A 20,911-nucleotide genomic window follows, 5' to 3' on the forward strand; every position below is an offset into this window, starting at 1 on the left:
TTCTGCACGTAGACATGCTTTTAAATCATGCAGAAAGGATTTACTTACATTTAAGTGTAAATTAAAATAGAATGGTCCCCTGTATATTATCATGCACACAAAGTTCCCTGTTTTATGAAAGAAATGTGCCTAAACATTATGTGAAAGGACAGTTTCAAACGTCCTGGATCCATTTGTGTGTACGGGCAAACACTTAACTGTAGTAGAAAATCGGTGCAAGTCTTTGAACGTCTGACTACTTCCTGCATGCTTCAGAGTGTGTTTAGGATGACGGTTTCTCAGTCATGAAATGGTGTCAAGTATAGGTGTTACTTCGGCTGAGAATTAGTTTCACTACAGTGTAGAAATGGGAGATGACTGGAAAACGTATCTTTTTTTTTTTAACCGTCATTTTTATTTAGGGTCCTTGTAGTCTCCCTCCTCTTGGGCATTCTTTTCCTTCCTCAGCATTATTTCCTCCTCACTGTCTCTGCCTTAAGTTGGGGGTCAAGCATCGCTGCTCCTCTTGGAGCAACATGATTGTGCAGAAGTGTGTACATGCCTCCTGGGTCACTCTGCTTGTAAATGCTCGCCTATGGAAGTCTTCTGCCTTCTCATCTCCTTCTATGTGATAAACATTTTTGTGCTCCACATGCATGCTGGCCGCTCTGAGGCATTGGGCTCGAGGTGCAAATGTCAGCTCTGCTCAGCGTCACGGTTCTGTTTCCCACTCTTATCTTTACTTTGAGGCAATGAGTTGCCTAAGCTAGCTCACTACCAGCTTGCAAGTGTTACTCATGCAAGCAGATGGAACAAACAGATCCTTCTCTGTTTGCACCCAAAGACTTTGGACTGATCTAATTTCCCACATGAGTGCTACAAATCGTCCTCGCCAATAGTCCACAAAGTGGGAGATTAATCTTCCTCTCTTACGTTTTACTTTGATTTGCAGCCGTTTGGTTGTAAACGTGTTTATAATCTTAAAGCGTAGTGACAAACAGCTCCTGTTTTTGTGCTGCAGGTTGTTGCCCTTGCTCAGTATGAGTTCGACACATTCAGCTTCTTGTATGCAAATCAGTGTAAAAATGAACTCATGTAAAAGGCTAATTTGATGCCCCCTGTGTGGCAGGATCATTTCTCCCCCCTGCCCCACAAACAGCGCTATGCTTAAAGCTTCAGAGTGAAGGAATATTTTTGAAACAAAGAGGGCACAAATGTTTGCTGGAGGCAAGGGTGACCTAAATCATTAATTCCAACTACTTAAATTCTCTTTTCATAAGGCTGTATACTCGTAAATTAATTTGCATGAAGAAGCAAGAAAACAATGATGTCCCCTGGCCCTTAAATCTATGTCAGGTTTCAAAACCTGACATTGCCTTTGTGTCAGTGTCCACGACAGAATATTTTACATCTAATTTACAGTTAAGACCGTATATTTACATACACTGTGTAAAAGCACAACAATAGCTGTTTATCCTCTTTGTCTGACAAGAAATCAGTCTAAACATTTTCTTCTTTTCAATGTCATTCAGAATAAATAAAATTATTTCTATTTGCTAATTCAAATTCTGAAGTCTACATACAGGTACTTAACATTTTGTAGTACTGCTATCTAAGCTGAATGTTGGGTCAGATGTTTTGGGTGCCTTTTTACAAGGTCACCACGATAGTATGCTGATTTTTTAAAATTTTAAATAATTATATTTTTTTGACCCACTTGTTCAGGCAGAACTGACGTGACTGAGTCAGGTTTGTATGTTTCCTTGCCAACAAACTTTCTGAAACTCAGTTCAGAGCTTTGCATCCACTCCAGAATATTGACTTTGTTGTCTGTGAGCCACTTTGTAGCTAACATGACAGTATATTTATGGAGATTGCCCACTTGAAAGACCCATGTGTGTACCCAAGCTTTACATCTTAGGCTGTTGTTGTGCTCCACATCATGCCATCTGTTTTGTGAAGCGTACCCTGTAGTTTGTAATTTGATCTAAATTATCCTTAGGAATGAGTGTGTGCTTGCTGTTCCTGTGTGTCTGTGATGGACTGATGATCTATCCTTACGTCCTTCATTCACATTTCTGATTATTACTATTTGCACATTAGGCTGGATGATGCCGGGAAAAGAAATAAAGTACTAATAAAATTTTTAACTTTTTAACTTTTATTTTACCCATTTTGATTGATTGGAATCTTAAAGCCGGATATATATTGTATGGAGAGAAATTATAAAAGGTTTAAATTAGAATTTGAAAGTAGGTACCAAAGAAACATTTATTTATTTTTTTTTTTTGTAATTTCTTAGTTTTTATTTCTACAATAATTGGGGAGCAACTGAGGTAAAATTTGTAATAAGCCAATAGTTTTCGTTAGGCTTGTGCTCATGAGCAGCTGGCGTGGTGTCACAGACTCTGATGTGAGCAGATTGTGGAATCTCTTCCCCGTGGATCTTTGCTGAAGTAATAGCCTGTGTGCTGACTGTGGCCTGGCAAATCCAAAGTGATAAGTCGCGCCCACGTGTGGGATCCTTCTTCTCACAATGTCACAATACATTAGCGTACATGGGCTAAATATCTTCACATCTCTCTCCCTCTCTCTCTCTCTCTCACTGTCTGTTTTCTGTTGTTTTTTTTATTTGGCTTATTTCAGGTATAAATACCTGATGGAATTCAACGATTGGCGCCTGAGTGTTTTTCCAAATCCAGTGTCTGTATCATTTCATCCCGATGAGTTCAAATTCACCATATTTATTTATTCGTGTAGTTGGCTTGTACTTGGTTTCCAGCTGGGGCTAGAAGAGTGAGGAGTGCAGATACTGCTGAGTGTTGCAGTACAGCCTGGATGCCTGTTATCTTTCTGACTAATGGCCTGAGAGTACCTTCTTACTCTTTAGAGGCTGCATTTACTTAATCACCAGACAAGATAATGCCGCTGTCACTGTGCCGACTCTGTCGGGGGGTGATGGGCCGTTCTATTTGTTTGCATATGGACATGTGTCTAGGAGCATGTGTGTTACGCAAATGCACTTATAGTGAGATATAGTCAACTAAGTTCTAGATGGCTGAACATTCGTGTTTAAGCGTCGAGACGTGCAGAAACAGTAGGTAGACGCACACGCAAGCACGCGCACACACACATGCACAGGCTGAAATCCACGAAGGCCCGGATAGCCATGCAAACTATCCGTCAGTCACCCCTCTTGGCTTTTTTATTGCAAGGTCACCCACTTGATTTTCCCTCCAACCTTCTGAATGACTCACTTCCAGCAGCCAAACTCAGTCCTGAGTTTTATTAATTAATCTGACGTTTTTCTTTCCTTCTGTTACTTTTCCCTCAAATTTAATTCTGGTTTCATTGACCATTGACTTTTCTATTTTTATTTGTATAAATGCCTCTAAAGTTGGAGTAAAATTATTGTTGGAGTTGCAGTTTTCTCAAATGAAAATGTCTTTTTTTTAATTTTTTATTGTGCAGCGTGGCTTAATACTCCTTAACAGCTGCAATAAGTTTAGGGGATGTCACCATCCGATTAGAGACTGAAGTTGATGCCCATTACTCTTTATAAAATAGACAAACGTTTAAAAGTCTTGTCACATTGCCTTGTACTGTCCTACCAGAAGGCAAAACCATATCATGATGCTGCTAACACATTTCTCATGCCATGTTCATGAAGATGTGCACTGCTACCTTTCCTCTACACACTCAATTTCTTTTCTCACACTTTTCCTTTAAATGGTTTATAGCAGATTTCTATAAACCACCAGAGCTGTGGACCTGTGCAACTCCTCCAGTGCTGCAATGGCCATTTTGGATGATTCTCCAATAACTGTTCTGCTTGTCACGTTTTTAGCAGTGCCTCCCGTATTATATTTTCAGATAATGGACCAAACAGTGCTGTGTGACATTTCAAATCTTCAGATATTATTTCACAACCCAACTCTGCTTTCATCGTACTTTGGCATGCACTTTGTGTTGTTTTTTCCCTTTAGCAGTTATTACCGGTCTGTCCTCATTAGTTTGCTCACTAATGCTCTTCAAGAAACCAATACTGGATTCACAGAGTAGCTGTAATTTTTCCTAAGACCAAATTAAATAGGTTGCCTTCAAAGACAATTGTTGTAATGGACTCTACTCAGGGGTATTTTTCAGGTAAACACGGATGTTTTTTGACCTTCAAAACCAATGTTATAAGAGGACAGACTGTGTTCTTTGAAGCAGTGTACTGCATCCTGTTAGCCTCTTAGTTATTCATCAGTATCAACAACAACCAACGCCTCTGGGCGACACTCAACTCTGGGGTGATGGTGAATCAGCAACTGCCTGCCGGTCACATAACCAGCTACATCTTGTGTAAGGCAACTGGAGGAGACTAGATTGTGACTAATGAAACGAAATCCTGGCAGGCTGTTGGATGCAGAAAGCACGCTGGTAAACACATGGCGCTGTTAAATTACAGAAACTTTGTAGCAGCTGATACTTAAATTATGGAATGGAAAGGGATTTGTTTTGGGTACGACGTCGGTAGCACTCTGCAGAAAGATAAATACAGAGTTTCTGATGTCAGTAGATGAAGAGAGACATGGCAAGTGACAGAATCGTTGGATGTAAAGGGCTTTGTGCATAAAGCTGCAGAATGTGCTCTAGCAAAAGACGAATTATTGGAGTAATAACTTATCGGTCCATGAAAGCGTCCACACAGAGAAGCAAAAATAAGGTACCATTCTGGAAAATTATTGCACTTTATCATTTTAGACACACGAGAGTCTACGAGGTAAACGAGGTTTTAAAAAGTTATGGTTTTAAAAGCAATGCAAAAACAATTCCATCATATTTCCCAAGGTTTCATGTTTTTCTAATGACATGCCAGACCCACTGGCTGACATTTCCTTCCAGTTCCACGGGGCAATAAAGTGACACAGTGCTGCACCTTCCCCTGCTGCTGCTGCTGGACAGCTGGCTTATAGACACTAACTTACAAGTCAGTCAAGTTCTTCAGTTTGAAAATCTTTGTGAAAACCAGAGCAGTCAAACTGGAGAAGCCCCATCCTTCACTCATGACCTTGCTTTAGCCTTCGCACTGTCCAACAATATCTACGCGAGGTTAACTGGTCTCTCTGAATTGCCCGTAGGTGTGCAATTTTTTTGCCCTGTGTCCAGCAGCTAAGATTTGAACCCCTCTGCCCCGACCCCCATCTTCTACACATCCACAATAAATTTGTAAATTCTTCAAATTGCTTTAAAACTTACAGCTGCATTAAGAAGCATGTATGTGTGTTTTTGTTGTATTGTCTTGTTCTGTAGTTTAAATGTGGCAAAAGGGAGATCTCATACACATCCTGTAGTGAATGATTTTGTCAGACACACATTCATCTGGAAGCCATATGTAAATATTAACTCATGAGTTAGAGACGTGTGCTGATAGACCAGACTGTGTTAATGTACAGCCGTCTAAATGCCATTTGTGCCACTACAGAATCTGAGTGACTCAAGCAATGTGAATATTTGAGAACATGAGAGGAAGTCAAAGTTTTTAGTTTGTGGAAAGAACAGTGATTCCCAAACAGAGGCTAACTGAGAAAAAAAAAACAAACACTTAAAATTGAGGTACCCAGTGAGCCTTGAACTCTTTTGTCTCTCGCATAGGTGGGGTTGAGATAAGTGTATCGTTTGGAGCAAATTTTAATGTAATTTCTGTCTGCAAGATGCAAATATATTACAGCAGTAAGCGTTCTGGCTGCCGTTTGTAAGACCCGTCACATTTCTTCCCCTGCAAAGACTTGCCGAGTACCACAACCTCAAAGGGCTTATTCTCCTGCTCACCAGAGATCCTGCCTGTCCTCCAGGGAGGGGGAAAAAAGCACACTTTCACATTTGATAAGTGCGGTGTTAATGAGGAGGCTAAATCCTGCAGGTCTCACTTCCAAACATGACTGTCGTGGCTCAGACCAACAAAAGTGGGGAACAAAAGACATTAGAGAGTTCTGAAACAAAGCTAGAAAGCTTTTCAAGCCCAGCAGTGAAATAGTGTTGATGCATTAACACATTTTAATGGTTTCACATCACCGTTTCAATAGGAAGTCACTTCCAATGTGCTTTTAAATCTGTAAAAAGGGCAAGATATAAAGGAGACTGCCTAAAGGCCAGGGATATTACGCCAAAGCTGTTATAAACAGCAACATCAAGCATGAGGGGATAGCGCCTGACATCAGGGAAAGAGACAGTGTAAAGCAGTAATCTTTGAAATAATATTCAAACATTTGCACCCCGCTAGACTTTCTCACCCCAGAGTTATTTTTGTTGAAAATTGAGGACGTAAGAACGTATAAATGAAACGAGTGTTTGACAAGGAGGTTAAAAGCCTGAAAAGCCTCCTCTTCCCTTTAAGCCTGGTCAGTTTCTGGAGGAAGTTGCTGGAAATGTCTCAGTCAGTCACACATTTCACAATTAATTGCGCTAACTTTGTCAAAAGCAGACCGGCCCTTCAGGTTTTACCCTGTCCCAGAAAAAGAGAAACGTCTCTGTGTATTCAAGGTTTTTTTTAAATACAAATAAAAATCAAGATGCATTCTTACTTCTGCTAATGAAACACAAGCATACTGATTATCAAAATTGAAATTTTAAAGTTTTTGTTATTGCTTTTTAAACACAGACATTCAGATCAAAAATCTGCTATTGCCGTTGCAATATCAGCCTGCACACTATTGTAACTGCAAAAGACTTTTTGGAGTGCAGCAATTGTTGACTAATATAGCTTACCAGTTCTGAAGATCTGTTTTCCATGTTTATTAGATATTTAGCCATCAAGACGAAAAGCCGAGAAAGAAGGAAACGGGCATATGTCCCACCTGATATCTTCATTGTAATATTATTTCCATTGCACAGTTTTCTAAATGTCAACCAAATTATTGAGTGCTTTTACACTGCATAGTTTTTTTTCTCTAACAAATGTCTATTGTTATAAAATATGTAAGAAAAAATTTTTTTTATTCAGAGTATGTGTCGACTAGCACTGCAAGTTTAGCTCCCAGTGGAAAAACAAGCTGATAAAAGCTGGTTAGTTACTCCACCTGCCAGCCTTCTGTGAGGTGCTTTTCATCTTGCTAACTTTAGTAACAGCTTTAACACCATTACTTAAGCCACAAATATTTCCTAAGACCTGAATTTTGTTTTCTCAGAAGCCCAGGGCAAAGAAGCCTTCTCTCCAGCTTAAAGGCAGTGTGCAGCATCAGCTGAGGAATGGGGAGGGTTACAGCACCCTATAGTTGAAACCGCTGGATAAAACGTTAGTTCATATGGTATATGTGAATTAAAGTTTTATCCAGCAGTAAACTGGATAAACTATTGATGTAATTGAAACTGTTCAACTCTGAGAAGTAAGATTAGTTTTTAAAGATACACTGAACACATTACATTTTTGTGGTAGATTTTCAACATTAGTTACTTTATTCTGAACAATATGTGTTTTTTCATCATTAATTTTAACTTTTAAAGAACTATACGAAAATTTAAAAAAAAACCCACATAATTCACAATAGTTTTTAGAAGTATTTCTTCCACAAGCATTTGACTTTAATTTATGATTGCGGCATTGTATGTGAAATAGCAGTTGCTAAAAAGAATTGTGTGCTATTATTATAAAGCGAGGACAAAGTTACTATGGAGTTTAATATTGTTTTTTGTAGAATTGTGCCAGGGTAATATGGCTACCGTCATAATGTACAGATCATTGCCCTGACTCTCAGGTTAGCTTCTTTAATCATTGTGCTTCTACTAACTTCTTTTTAAATACTTTTGTGAAAATACCAAACTTTGATTTTTCTTCTCACAGCAGCAGCATTTACACTGAAATAAATGCTGACACACGCATCAGTGTGACATTGCAGAATTTTCACCAATAGTGTGTTTATGGAAAAAAAACAAAAAAAAAACTATCAGAATTCGTTCATAGCTAATCCACTTGAAAATTAGCCAACTCCAGGCTCTAAATCAATTTGAACTTTCAATATTTTCCATTTCTATCAAATGCAATACAACTTAAAGCAGGCTGTCCTCTGAGCTGAGTCACGGTGAGATAACAGCTAGGGATACTTGCTTTATACATAAATGGGAATTGCAAAGGGATAATAAAACTAACATCTCCCTCAAGAGAAACCCAGCTCTGCATGCTATTGTGTAGTTAAGGGCAAGTGCAGGAGATAAACTAATCAGGTCAACAGAACACATGCCAGGGGGGATTACAGGCATACCTTTGATTTTATTTCCACTTTTGAGAAGAAAATGTGGGGTCAGGTAAGTCCTGGAACAGTGAGAGCAGAGAGGGAACAGAAACGGGTAGAATGAGGGCCTTAAGGTCTTAGGCTTGACATGAATGCTGGCTAAAAGCCATCAAAGCAAAGCCATCTTTTCTTACCCTGCAGTAACTCCCCCCAACCCTTCTCTGTCTCCCTCCACTCCTCTCTCTCTGTCCTTGCAGAATGTGTCCTGGGGTAAGCAGTACTCCTATGCCCTCTTCAAAGCCATGAGCCACATGCTGTGCATCGGGTATGGTGCCCGGGCGCCCGTCAGCATGTCTGACCTGTGGATCACCATGCTGAGCATGATCGTGGGCGCCACGTGCTACGCTATGTTTGTGGGCCATGCCACAGCTCTAATCCAGTCACTGGATTCCTCACGCAGGCAGTACCAAGAGAAGGTAAGAGTCATGCCGTTGCATACAGGAAACATAATACTTTAAAAGTAGATTAGTCCCACTTGATTTAAAAGGGGTTACAGGGTGTAAGACCTAAGGTAAGATAGCAGAATTATACCAGGTATTAGTTTGATTGGTTGGCTCTTTTTTTTTTTTTTTTTTTAAATTACATAAGATCTTGCTCTTTGGAGCGAAACTTAAATTAGCTTTACTCTCAGTTGCTCTCGGATTGTAAAATCCAGGATGATGACCAGAAAAGAGGATATCTCCACAGCAGACAAAAGTAAGGTCGCTGGGGTCAGGATTGGACTTTAAAATGACCAGAGAAGTTGCATTATGTTTTTCTTTCTTTTAATTTTCCCTATTACATAGATTTTTTTTTTCTTTTTCCGCATGAAGAGTGATTATTTCGCTTTACACCCAGCCACCATCTGTGATCATGCTGAGGGGCCTGGGCCTCCCAGAACAGCCGGCAATGACCGATGTGCTCCTCAGTTTGCACGCGAGACGCCAAGTTCAACTTCCATACTTCTCCGTTACGCAGCAGTAAACCCATTTGCTGTGCGTTCCATACGGCCGTGTGCTGGTGGGGATTAACGTCCTCTAAGTTGTGTCATGCCAGGACACATATATGATTAAAACAAAAAGCTGAACTGTTCCTTATGCTGCAGCAGCATTAAATCCAGCTTAGATGAGCTGAATTGTCCATAATGTATTCCATTTATTTAATCTTAAGTTGTTTTTGCTAGAACAATGATTTTTTTTTTCAAAATTACAGAAGTTAAAAGTGAATTTTATACAGCTGTAGGAGCTGCACATTTTAGATTTTAGTAAGATACTACAAACTACTGGTTTTAGTGATTCTCAGCTATTTGTCACCACAAAGACTCTCCAGTCATTATGTATCATGCCATAAAATCTTCTCAAAAGATGAAAAGGTTAATTGATTTTATATCCATTTAAGACGACATTCTGAGATACCCGATCGACATCTGTAAGATACTGAAGCATATGTAATTAGAGGTGCTATAATTAGTTGATTAGGGAAGTCGATGTGAAGTTCCTTTGATGTTCATTCAGTAATAGAAGCCACTTTGAGCCTTTCAACTTTTCTCTTGTGCTCATATGTGGTAATTGGGCATTCCTAATGAGATTTATCCTTAAAGGCTTGCAATTAATCAAATATCACAATTGACAAGTTTCTTTAAAAGAAGTACAGCAAAACACAAATATACCTTACATATGTTTTTGTATAAGTCGGGATTTAGGTTAGTGAAAGTTTTTAAGTGAAATGAAGTTCTTATTGCTGCATCTTTCTCCTTTTTGTGTTTAGTTTGACCTGCAGGTCATCAGTAATAGCTCAAACAGGACATACAACTGAAAACAAGGCTTGCACTTCTCATATGAAATCGATCAGAAATTATAAACAAACCATTTAATGCAATAAGATATAATGCAGTACATTGCATTTGAAATGGTTCGGTTTATTGCAATATGATTAGACACAATAAAAATGCTGGATAATCTAATGTAATACAGTGTGATATGATGCAGTATGAGACAATTTGATACGATGCCGCATAACTCAAGTTACCACCTTATTGTGTTATATGGTGCATTGCAGTAAAATGAGACTTAGTGTGGTACAGTATATGATTTACTACTAGAAAGGATAATATGTTATAGTTTGACCCGATACAATACATTATTGTATTTGATACAATGCAGCTCAATACAATCTGATTTGACACAATATATTGCCTGCAACAATGCAGTATGTAATTTAATACTGTACCATATGATGTAATACAATTACAATACATAATGAAACAATTTGACATAAAGAAATACAGCATACATTCTACATGATACAATATAACACAACATGCTAATATGAAATGTCGAATGATATGCTTAAAGGTGATACAATTTAATGCACTGAAAATGGCACACAGTGGTGTTACAATGAGATGTGAAACAACAAAATATGGTAAAATATGATTAGGTTCAATGTAAATATGATATAATGCAACCCAAATAAACTTTAGCTGTTTTCTGCCAGTCCACTAACAGCTGACTCAGAGATTACGTCTTGGTTTGTTGCAGACTCGTGTTGTGTTGGTTTGTGCATCAACACAAACAAAAAAAAAAAGGGAAAAAGTTCAAGTGGTACACGTTAGCTGTCTCGTGGAAGGCTGTTGCCATAATTCAGATCTGCAGAGTCACCTTGGCTGTAACTGTAACAGGACATGCTAAAGTACCAGTTCATTAATTTGCACCTTGCTTATAAAAAGCATTTTAATGCTTTTAATTTATTCTAGCACGATGGGCTGACCTTGCCAGACGCTTTCGTGGTCGATGCAATCTAGAAAAAGCACTCGTTGCATTTGGCACGGCTCCACAAAGCTGTTTAACATGCCACTTAAGACTTGTCATTACTGTATGATTGCAGGGCTTTTGCCAGAATCTTTCTGTTGCAGAATCACTCTTGCATGTATGCTTGAAGTTTAATCATAAAAATAGAAGAAGAAAAAAAACATCTGGACATTTTGCATGTCCAGATTTATTGTAATTAGGAAAGTAATGTTAGGATTGCTTATAGACAGCTAAAGGCACACCACAAAACATTTTTACAAAACAGTTGCCCACAGAAAACAAGCCCAGGAGTCTAAGGTTACTGAATTAGTGGGATTTCTCTTGCTCAGTGTGTGATGTGCATCTGCTTCACAGCCGACAGTCTTGATCTACTCCTCCCTTCCCGTTTTACCTTTCATTTCAACAGCCCTCCAGGCATTGAACTCCTAGCTTTGAGGCCGTGAATATGTCTTGTTTGTGGGAGCAGAAACCCCAGTGTGTGGCCAGGTTCACCCAGGGCTGATTTGCTGCATGGCTGTGCATATCAGTGAAGCAGGATGAGGAGCAGCAGGAATGAGTTCAGGGTGCTGAGCCTCTAGTCATTACATCCATCTCTGCCACAGCTGGAGGGGGCTGAAGGGGGTTAGAGACATGGATGCAAAGATGGATGACGTGGGAGTTCTCATTACAAGTAATTCAGCGGTAGATGATGTTTGTTGCAAGCAGTTGTTGGGGAAAATGTGACCCATATAGCCAATGTTTTTAAATGTTCTCTTGTGTTGCGTGAGGGTGAAAAAAAAAAACAGACTTAAAGGGGATGAAAAAGACAGAGTGAGCACTTTTAGTGGCGAGGAGTCAGAGACATTGTTGGAGGGGAGAGAAGGAAGTGAGGGAGTGAAGTATGCATGATACCAACACATTCCTGCTGTGATGCCTTGGTGCTGAATCACTGCAACTCAGAAGACATCTGTGTCATTCAGTTCAGGAATACAGAAGACCTCTCTCTGTATAGCTGCTTCCTATATTTTGCACCAAAAAAGATCCTTTTTTAGCTACTTTAGGCACCAACTAAAAATACATATTAGATTTTTTTCTTTAGGAAATTGATCGACTCATGTAAGAACTAAATGACTGAGGGATATGGGTAGTTTTAGTCAGATGCTGGAACTTAATTACTTCATCACAAACTTAGAAATGCTTAAAAAAAGGTAGAATTTAAAATTAAAATTAAAGCTCCACAAACAAGAATTTAGCATCTAATTTCTGATCTGATGTTTGTTTTATGGAAAGCTTTGGGTTAACAAAGCTAATCAATTCTGCAAGAAAATGAACACTACGACATGGCAATGGCATTTACACTTTATTTACTATACCTTCTTTAGGTGGTGGTTGGATCAGAGTAGAACTTCATACTCCATGTGTGGGAGAAAAGTCGTAAAACAGGAGTTCAGTCTTATTGTTTGAAGGAAAATCAACATTAGTGTGGAATTTTGGATTGTTTTCTAGCAATTAGTGCAGGTAGCAGAGCTAGCAACATTCTTAGAGAATGCTAGGATTTTCCATAGACCAACATTTCCATTAAGAATATAAACACTTCTAAATCCTGTTAGTTCTTTAAAAAATGGAGGTTGAATAGCAAAAGAATAATGCAAAGCAATTTTGGTGCGATATGCTCATCTGTCCTGCTATCTGCTTAAAGTGAGGCCTTTTCTTATTCTGCAGTCTGAATGAACTGCAGACACGTAGCTGATGCTGAAAATAGCACACCGAGTCTTTTTTGCTCAGTAACAACCTCTACTATGAAGAACGTAGTGGATAGCTTGATCTTAGAGGTGCTTGCTACTCATCAGTTTCTGCCCAGTAAGAGCTCACCAAGTTACAAAATTATCTCATTGTGAGTCATCAGTTGATTTCCCATTTATCTTTACTGAAAGTACTATATGTTAAACAGCAGGTCATGTTGATAATCCTCCCAAGTTCTGCACTTCCGCCTCACTCTGTGCCCCACCTTGACTAACTGAGTCAAAATGCCCTGCTTCAGTCACAGTGGACACTCTCCAGCATCAACTGTGTGAACTCAAAATAAATCAATTTCCCACAAACAAAACCCTGGCCCCTTATCACCTTTCTGCAGCTGGGAGAGGGAATCAATAAAGGGGGGCATTGTGACTCAAGTGTCTTCTCTCGCTCGCTGACAAAATTCATTTTGTGGGGCCAGTTGTGCCGCACCGGTCAAAGAGCTTGCCACTGGCCTGAGCTACCAACCTCAGCTGCTGTCTGCTCTCCCCCACTGCTCTGCTATGATTACCCAGGGGAGTGTGAGAGACGTTGTTTATTTTCAGCTGTCTGGGCTGCGGACTGGATGGTGAAGATTGTGTCTCTCACAAATCTGTTACAAAACTGATCAAAATAGATGGTTTCTTCTGCATCTTCGGCTTTCCCTTATTTCTCCTCTTTTTGATTTTTCTGAAGCTTGAATGAAAACTTTTTCACAGATTTAGTAATTGAATAAAAGGCAAGAAAGGGGAGGATTGAAAGTTTCTCTTGTATTTGTAATATGCTAATATTCTTATCCCATTTACATTTTACAGCTTCTTTTTTTGTCATAGACTGAAAAGAGTTTTGTTTTTGTTTTTCTTTGAACTTTTATGAAGGTTTTTCTGCTGGTTTTGTGAGATTACTTGATTCGTCCCTAGTCTTGAAAACAGCCTCCTTGGTCTTTACTTCTTACAAAGGTTAAGTTGTTTCATTTGAAGAAACCTATAGTTGTCCTAATGGCAACAAATAACATTTTGATTTCACCTCATTGGAGATGAATGTGGAAAAAAAACCCTCACATTTCCATTTTTTTTAGTAAAAAAAAACCTAACCTTAACAAAAACTTGGTCACATTTTCTCATGTAAATAAAAGACTTAAATGTGTAACTTGTTTGTCATCCTACCCCTTCACTCTGACACCCCCAAACAAAGGTTAGTTCAGAAGTCACCAAATTAACAAGTTAACTGCTGTTAGCATTTTGTCTAACAAAATACTCAAACTGATCATCAAATTTGATCTTCTAAAACCATTAGTTACTCTGAAAAACATTCAAAACAGGTTTGAAAAGCCTGGTTGTAGAAGCTGTTAGCACAGATCTATCATTGAGTCTGCTTAATATTCTTGTCCTTCACGGTCTGATGTGCGATGCAGACACACACAGACACATCAACCCAGGATTAATGTAGATAATGAAAAAGTTATTTGTAATCTAATGGCCATTTTTAATCACTGAATCAAACCTTGGCTTCCTTTGAACAGATCTCAAGTAGTGACTTGTACATGAGTTGTTTGAAAAACGATCTGTACTCCTAAACATTTTCATTCTTTTTATGCGTTGGGTACATTATTTCATATTGCCACGTAGCTCCTGAAGGGGCTGCTGAACCTCAGGAAGAAAACTGAAGTAAAAATGTTCAGCATGCATTATTTAATCTTTTCCTTGGAGTGCCTGCGAAGAAATCAATGACTAAAATACAGACAGGAAACAGAGCACTGACAAGGTCAAACGCATCACAAGAACCTAAGATTGAAATACAAAAGACACTTGCTACCTACGGCAAAAGACAACTTTTCTTTAAAAGAAATGTTTTAGGGTCCCTTTTAAGTTGTCCATAGTCCTGTGATTGTCCTTACAATAAATATTTTCCAAAATATTTGATCAAATTAGTCTGAAAATTCATTTTCAGTTTGTTTTATTTGTTGTAGAGCCTAGTTTGGTAATTCGCATTAGCGCTAGGTTAGGTGAGGCTATCTGAGCTGCTACCTTGGTCAGACATAGCTCTCGGCCTGTTCTTGTTCCTGCTTTCCTTCACCAGCTGCATCTCTCCCTTTGTGGCTGTACCTCCACACACCACCAGGATATGGCATTGTGACTCAGTGAGCGCACGACTTGTCCCCGTTACAGGGACACGAAAGTACACTGTGGCAATGTCGACAATGCTATGCGCAACCTTGCTCGTGATTCAGATCGTACTTTAAAATGACTTTTTTTTTTTGACACGCACATCTTAACAGCATTCTGCCAAATAAAGGGATTGTAAAAGCTGTATGAACTGAAGCATGTCATTTTCTTTTTTTCATCCTTTCCTAGTATAAGCAAGTGGAGCAATACATGTCTTTCCACAAGCTTCCAGCAGACATGAGGCAGAAAATCCATGACTACTATGAGCACCGCTACCAAGGCAAGATTTTTGATGAGGACAACATCCTGAGTGAACTCAACGACCCACTCAAAGAGGTGAGACAGCTTCGCTGATGAAACACAGGAGTGAATTCAAACTTTGACCCCATATCATTTCCTGTTTGATGGAAAATTTAAATTATATGTTAGAATAGTTTAAAAAAAAATACAGTGAAAAGTGTTTCTGACAGCTGGTGTCACATTTGCGAGAGAAAAAAAATCTATTCTGAAGGGTGAACTTTGAATGTTTAATTTGGCACAAAAAATAAATGAGCATTAGGTTGAAAGATGTGTGTGTGTGGTGAGGGGCTAGTTTATGTCTGACGCCTTAAGACTCGGGTGTTAAGACAAAATATTTTGCAGGGTTAGTTCAGTATGTGCAAAGAGAAAAACCTTGCATAGAAAAGAGACTGCCAAATGATCTAAACAAATACATTTTATTTTGTAATATAATGAACTAAAACATAAATGGATTGTGAATGTTTGTTTATAGCACTGATAGATTGAGTATGGTTGTCACACTTTTAAAACTTTGCTATTTTTGAACATTAACTTAAATAATAAATAAATAAATGAAAACAAAAACGTGTTCAATCTGTTGTAATTTGTCAACTTAGTGCAGAAATAAATGTTATTTTTTAGCATTCATTTGCTAAAATCAAATTCTTGCATTTTTTTTCCCGCAATATAGATGGGTAGATGGATGGCAGGCACAAATCACATGCTTTGAAGAATCTGTAATCACTGAATAATTCAGTCGAGGTATCATTTCAGGCACAGTCTGAGGTGTTTACCTACCTGCAGTCATTGCAGTATAAATAAATAATAAACAGAATTATTCATTTATTAGTTATAATAACTAATAAATTAGTTATTTATTAGGCCTACGTAAATATGTTCGCCTTCGGACATTATGGCCATTTTAATGATGAATACAAGAAAAACATCTTCTTTGGTTTGTAATTGCAGACAGCCATACTGTTTCCGCACCGCTGCATAACCTCCAACTTGTATTCCTGCTGGCTGCCATATGACAAATCTTCAAAAAGGCAAAGCCAAACATTCATTCCCAGACATGAATGCCGGCCCGCTATGAGAACCGTTTCCTGTCTAATTCATTAATTCTGGTGCACGACTGAGGTCAGAACTCCATAGCGTTTGCTGACAAACGCATCTGAGGCTGCGCTAGCATTCTTCTCTGTTGCCCTCATGTAGCCAGCGAAACATTGCAGAGATTGGTTATCTTTTTGTTAATGTCCCGTTGTCACTGGAGGAGAGCTATCGCTCATGTGGGGTCAACAACACGGCACTGCGGTTGCCAAGTGCCCCGGCCTTCCATCTGCACAGCAACAGAGATGCGACGTACAAACAGACAACAAGCTCCTAATCTCCTGCTGCGTATGAGGGGACAGGATGAGGCCAGTGAGATGGCTCACAGCCGGCACCAGAGGGCAAACTCATCAGGATCTGATTTATGTGCCAAAAAGTTTCCTCTCATGAGAGATATGGGAAGTGCTTGGGAAGTATTAAGCCTAAATCAGCGCTGTGTGTCCAATTTCATTTATGTTTGCGGATAACGGTTCAGAGATGAAAGGTTTTGTGTCCGACCACCTATCTGCCTGCTTGCTTGCTTTCCCCCTGAGTTCAGGTGGAAATAAGTGAATTATTAATGGCACGAGCGCATATCTGTTTCTTACGTCCCTTTTTTTCTTTTTTCCTCCGCCAGGAAATTGTCAACTTCAATTGTCGTAAACTTGTTGCCACCATGCCTCTGTTCGCCAACGCCGACCCCAACTTTGTGACGGGGATGCTGAGCAAGCTGAAGTTTGAAGTTTTCCAACCCAATGACTATATCATCAGGGAAGGCACGGTTGGGAAGAAGATGTACTTTATTCAGCATGGCGTCGTGAGTGTCATCACCAAGTTCAACAAGGAAATGAAACTAACCGATGGATCCTACTTTGGAGGTAAAAAAAAAAAAAAAAGGGAATATTTTTTTATTATCTGGCTTTTCTACACACTCACATAAAAATTCAAACACTCATTATATGATTGTGTCAGCCTGCTCGGAGACATACATATATATGTACATGTAACATGCTTAGACAGAAAAGCCGACTAAGGTTTGTGTTTGATGCTGTTGGAAGTCATTGTAGATTCTCAGTAACCAGTGTCAGACGTTAGTCAGCTTCGGTGCTTACATAATCTCTCATCTGGTTGCTGGAGTGGGCCAAGGCACGGATCAGGCATCCCTTAGGACACACACAGAGGTCCCTCCTCCACACTCGCCCTCGCATGCAAAAACTCCTCGCCTCTGTTCGTTCTTGCTATATGTATTTATCACAAGCAACTGGAAACTCTTCTGCGTGAAGTCAGGAGCACCTTGCTGTTCTCACCCTGTCGCTGTGCTTTAAATCTCAAATTTTCATCCTCTTCAAGACATTCCAGATTTCATACATTTCTTTTTTTCTTTTTTTTTTTAGATGTCACTTGTAATTTCATCGCAGGTTGTTTACTCTGCCAAAATCTACATGCAGACATTGCTGTGTCTTTTTGAAAGCAAAGTTTCCTATTTTAGACTGTCTTGCATTTTTTATCTCTTGAGCTCACCCCTGCTATGGGAGGAGGGTAAGTCTAAGAATACCTTCCCTTTGGTGTGTCTGTTGAATGCACTGTGACTCGTTGACGGGCTAAAGGAGGCAAAAACAAATAGTCTCTCCCTGTTGAATCATCAAAGTCCATTATTCCTGTCCAACACTGCCTTCAAATGTCTCTACACCTCTGCTCAAAACAGGAAAATACTGTGCCTTGGAAAAGTATTAGCACCTCTTCACCTTCTCCACACTTTTCACATAAAGACCATCTTTAGTTTGTTATTAGTAACTTTTTATGTACTTTATGCATATTTCATGCAATAAAATAACTCGATGTGCATACATGTAAAAAGAAAGGGCACATTATTCTACCAATCTGAAAAGTGTGATGAACATTGGTTTTAAATTCCCCTGAGTCAATAGTTTGTCAAACAACATTCAGCTGCAACTGCAAGTGTTTGAAGGTGTGTCTCTACCGTCTTTTAACATCTAGAGGCTCATTTCATCTGCACATTCTTGTTGGTAAAAAACTCAAGCTTCCTCTACTTTAGCCTTGACTCCATATTTTTTTATTCCCCGTCTTTTTTAAACCATGCATACCATCAAAAATTAAAATTTTTGGTTTCATTTGCCCAGAGTATCTTCTTCTACAAGCCTCCTAGGTCCCTCACATGGATTGTAATGAGCTGCCAACAGGACTTTCTTTCAGCAGCAACTTCCTTCTTGCTGTTCTTCATTAAGGGCCAGATTAGTGGAGTGTAAGGCTAATGTTTGTTATATTAACAAACATTAGCCTGTCGTAGCTATGACATCTTCAGGAGTCATAGCACCTCGCCTGTGATGGTACTGCACCAACAACCAGTGAAGGAAATGTCGCGATAACCTCAGAAGATGACTTCCGTCTTTGCAAAGCGTAAATAAAAATGGAGTGGTGTCAGATTTTAGCTGTTGTAGGATTTCTCACAACATATGTTCCCACTAACATTAGACTCTTGTGTTTATTGAGTTGTGTTTACCCAGAATGCCCTGCTCTGTAGTTTGCTTCCCGTCTCCGGTCCGCTCACATCCACATATCAATTCGAAACCACAAGAGTTCACGTCAACTGAACTGAGACTTGGGGTGTTTTAGGCGGACAAGAGTTCGCTTTTTTTTGGTCGCTTCAGAGTTTGGTTGCACTTTCACACCTCCCTGCAAATCTTTCTCTGCAAATAGACTAGAGTTCGGTTAAATCGGGCTAAACAAGGCTGGTGTGAATGCACCTTCAGTTTGATGGTGTCTGTTTCACTTATGTTATGTTTTCAAATAAACCCCCGATGATCTGTTGATCTATCACAAAAAATAGATTTAAAGTTTGTTTTTGTAACATGACAAATTGTGAAAAGGTTCTAAGGGGTATGAATACTTAGATGCCTCAGGTAACTCTTTGGGAGAGTCGGGGACCATCTGGCATTGCTCTTGTAGGAAAAAAAAAAAAAGCCATAGGAAACAAATAGCATAATGATGAGCAGGACATTTGGGAGGACAGTAGGTCACAAAGCACCTTCAGCCATGGTCATTACTACACCTGCATGCTGAAATAACATCACCTCAGGGCCAGAGTGGATGGGATTACATATTACTATGACACAGCTCAGCAGTGAAGCCGTTGTTTGTCTTTAGGAATAATACAGCACGATGCTAGAACAAGACGGACGGCAGACAAGAATCCCTTTTGGGCCTCGGTGTCTTAGTCATATGAGACTTAACCCTCCTCACACACACAGGAGGAAAGCCGGTTGCCACAAGTGCATATGTGATACATGACGTGATGGTAAATTATCCTCAACGCTCCAGGAGTCAGTGGTTACGCTTTGTGACAGCACAACAGACACGTGTCAAACTGCAGCATCGCGAGGAGTGATAACGGTTCCCTGATGTAGACGGACCCACAGCAACACCCGAGGTTTTCCAGGTGACAGGGATGATATTTCAGAAGAGTTTTAAAATTCATTTCAGGGCTCTCCTATTCTCTGCTTGTCAATACAGAATTGCAAGCCAGGACAACAAAAAAACAGAGGCAGCTGAATATGTATAAGGCGCTAAGCCAGTGAACGTGCCTGCCAAATAAATGGCAAAAGTGAGTAATAGATCTTGTTTTTCTAACTTTACACGTTCTAAGTTTTTCTTAGAAGCAACAGTAACTTTTTGTAAGGTGCATACAGGTTCTTTAACCTACTTGTTAAAACGATTGTAGAGGGGACATTACTTATCTAAACATGAAATACAACCTTGGCATTAGACATATGAGGAATTGGCTAAGTGAATGAAAAAAAAGATCCAATCTTGCTGATGGTTTTTCTTTGTTCAAACTTTGCAAAAGCTATAGCTTTCATTTGTCTAAATCAGCATCAGACAAAGCATTATTATCTACTCTCCCACTGCTGTTTAGCCCACTTTAATCGGATTCTTGGTGTCGGGTACATTTATCTCTGGGTGTTGCCATTGTTGTGCCATGTAAGCTTGTTAGTTGCATAGCATGCTGCTTTAAATACAGACCAACCATCGACTGTACTTGTTTTGACTCATGTGTCTCCCACATGTCTGAAACCACATGTGACACGATGCGTTCTTCTGTCAGCGTCTCTCATCCTCTGTGTGTTTGCCAGGTTCGCTAAGGAACCTCTCGCTGTAGAGGCCGCTTTTCCATTTTCCATTACAGCAGTGCTAACACCTTCTTCACACTCACACCTTGAGAGAGTGTTGCTTGCACATCTTGCACAGTCTGTGCCCCGCTTCCGTGATTTATCATGGCAGAGCCAAGAATAATTACACCGTAACAGGTTAACATTGGCCACGTGAAGGAAAGTGGTAGACTGCGTACAGGTGCAAATGTAAGTGGAGGTCAAAGAGTGTTAAAACAGATACGGGACAGTAGATGAGGGGCCTGTTTTGCTTCGGTCAGGCACCGCAAATGTTAAGTTACTGTTACTCTGTACCGTGGATGTTGGTGTTTGTAAAAAACACATTTTACATGAGTTTCATTGTGGAAAAAAAAAAAAATTACTTTTGTGAGATGCTTAATCCTATCACATCTGCT

At 39.5% G+C, this 20,911-nt stretch overlaps 1 protein-coding gene across 2 annotated transcripts in view; it reads left to right on the forward strand.

Moving 5' to 3' along the window:
• Window positions 1-20,911, forward strand: part of hcn1 (hyperpolarization activated cyclic nucleotide-gated potassium channel 1) — a 78,553-nt gene that overhangs the window by 40,025 nt on the left and 17,617 nt on the right. For both annotated transcript variants that reach the window (XM_008424521.3, XM_081613336.1), the window contains exons 4-6: window positions 8,450-8,668; window positions 15,151-15,297; window positions 16,967-17,207. In XM_008424521.3, the coding sequence (XP_008422743.1) occupies window positions 8,450-8,668; window positions 15,151-15,297; window positions 16,967-17,207 (607 nt within the window). The remainder of the gene's footprint in view (window positions 1-8,449; window positions 8,669-15,150; window positions 15,298-16,966; window positions 17,208-20,911) is intronic.

This window comes from Poecilia reticulata, chromosome 12 (genome assembly GCF_904066995.2).
Source record: "Poecilia reticulata chromosome 12, P_reticulata-male-v2, whole genome shotgun sequence".
Classification (NCBI taxonomy): Eukaryota; Metazoa; Chordata; class Actinopteri; order Cyprinodontiformes; family Poeciliidae; genus Poecilia; species Poecilia reticulata.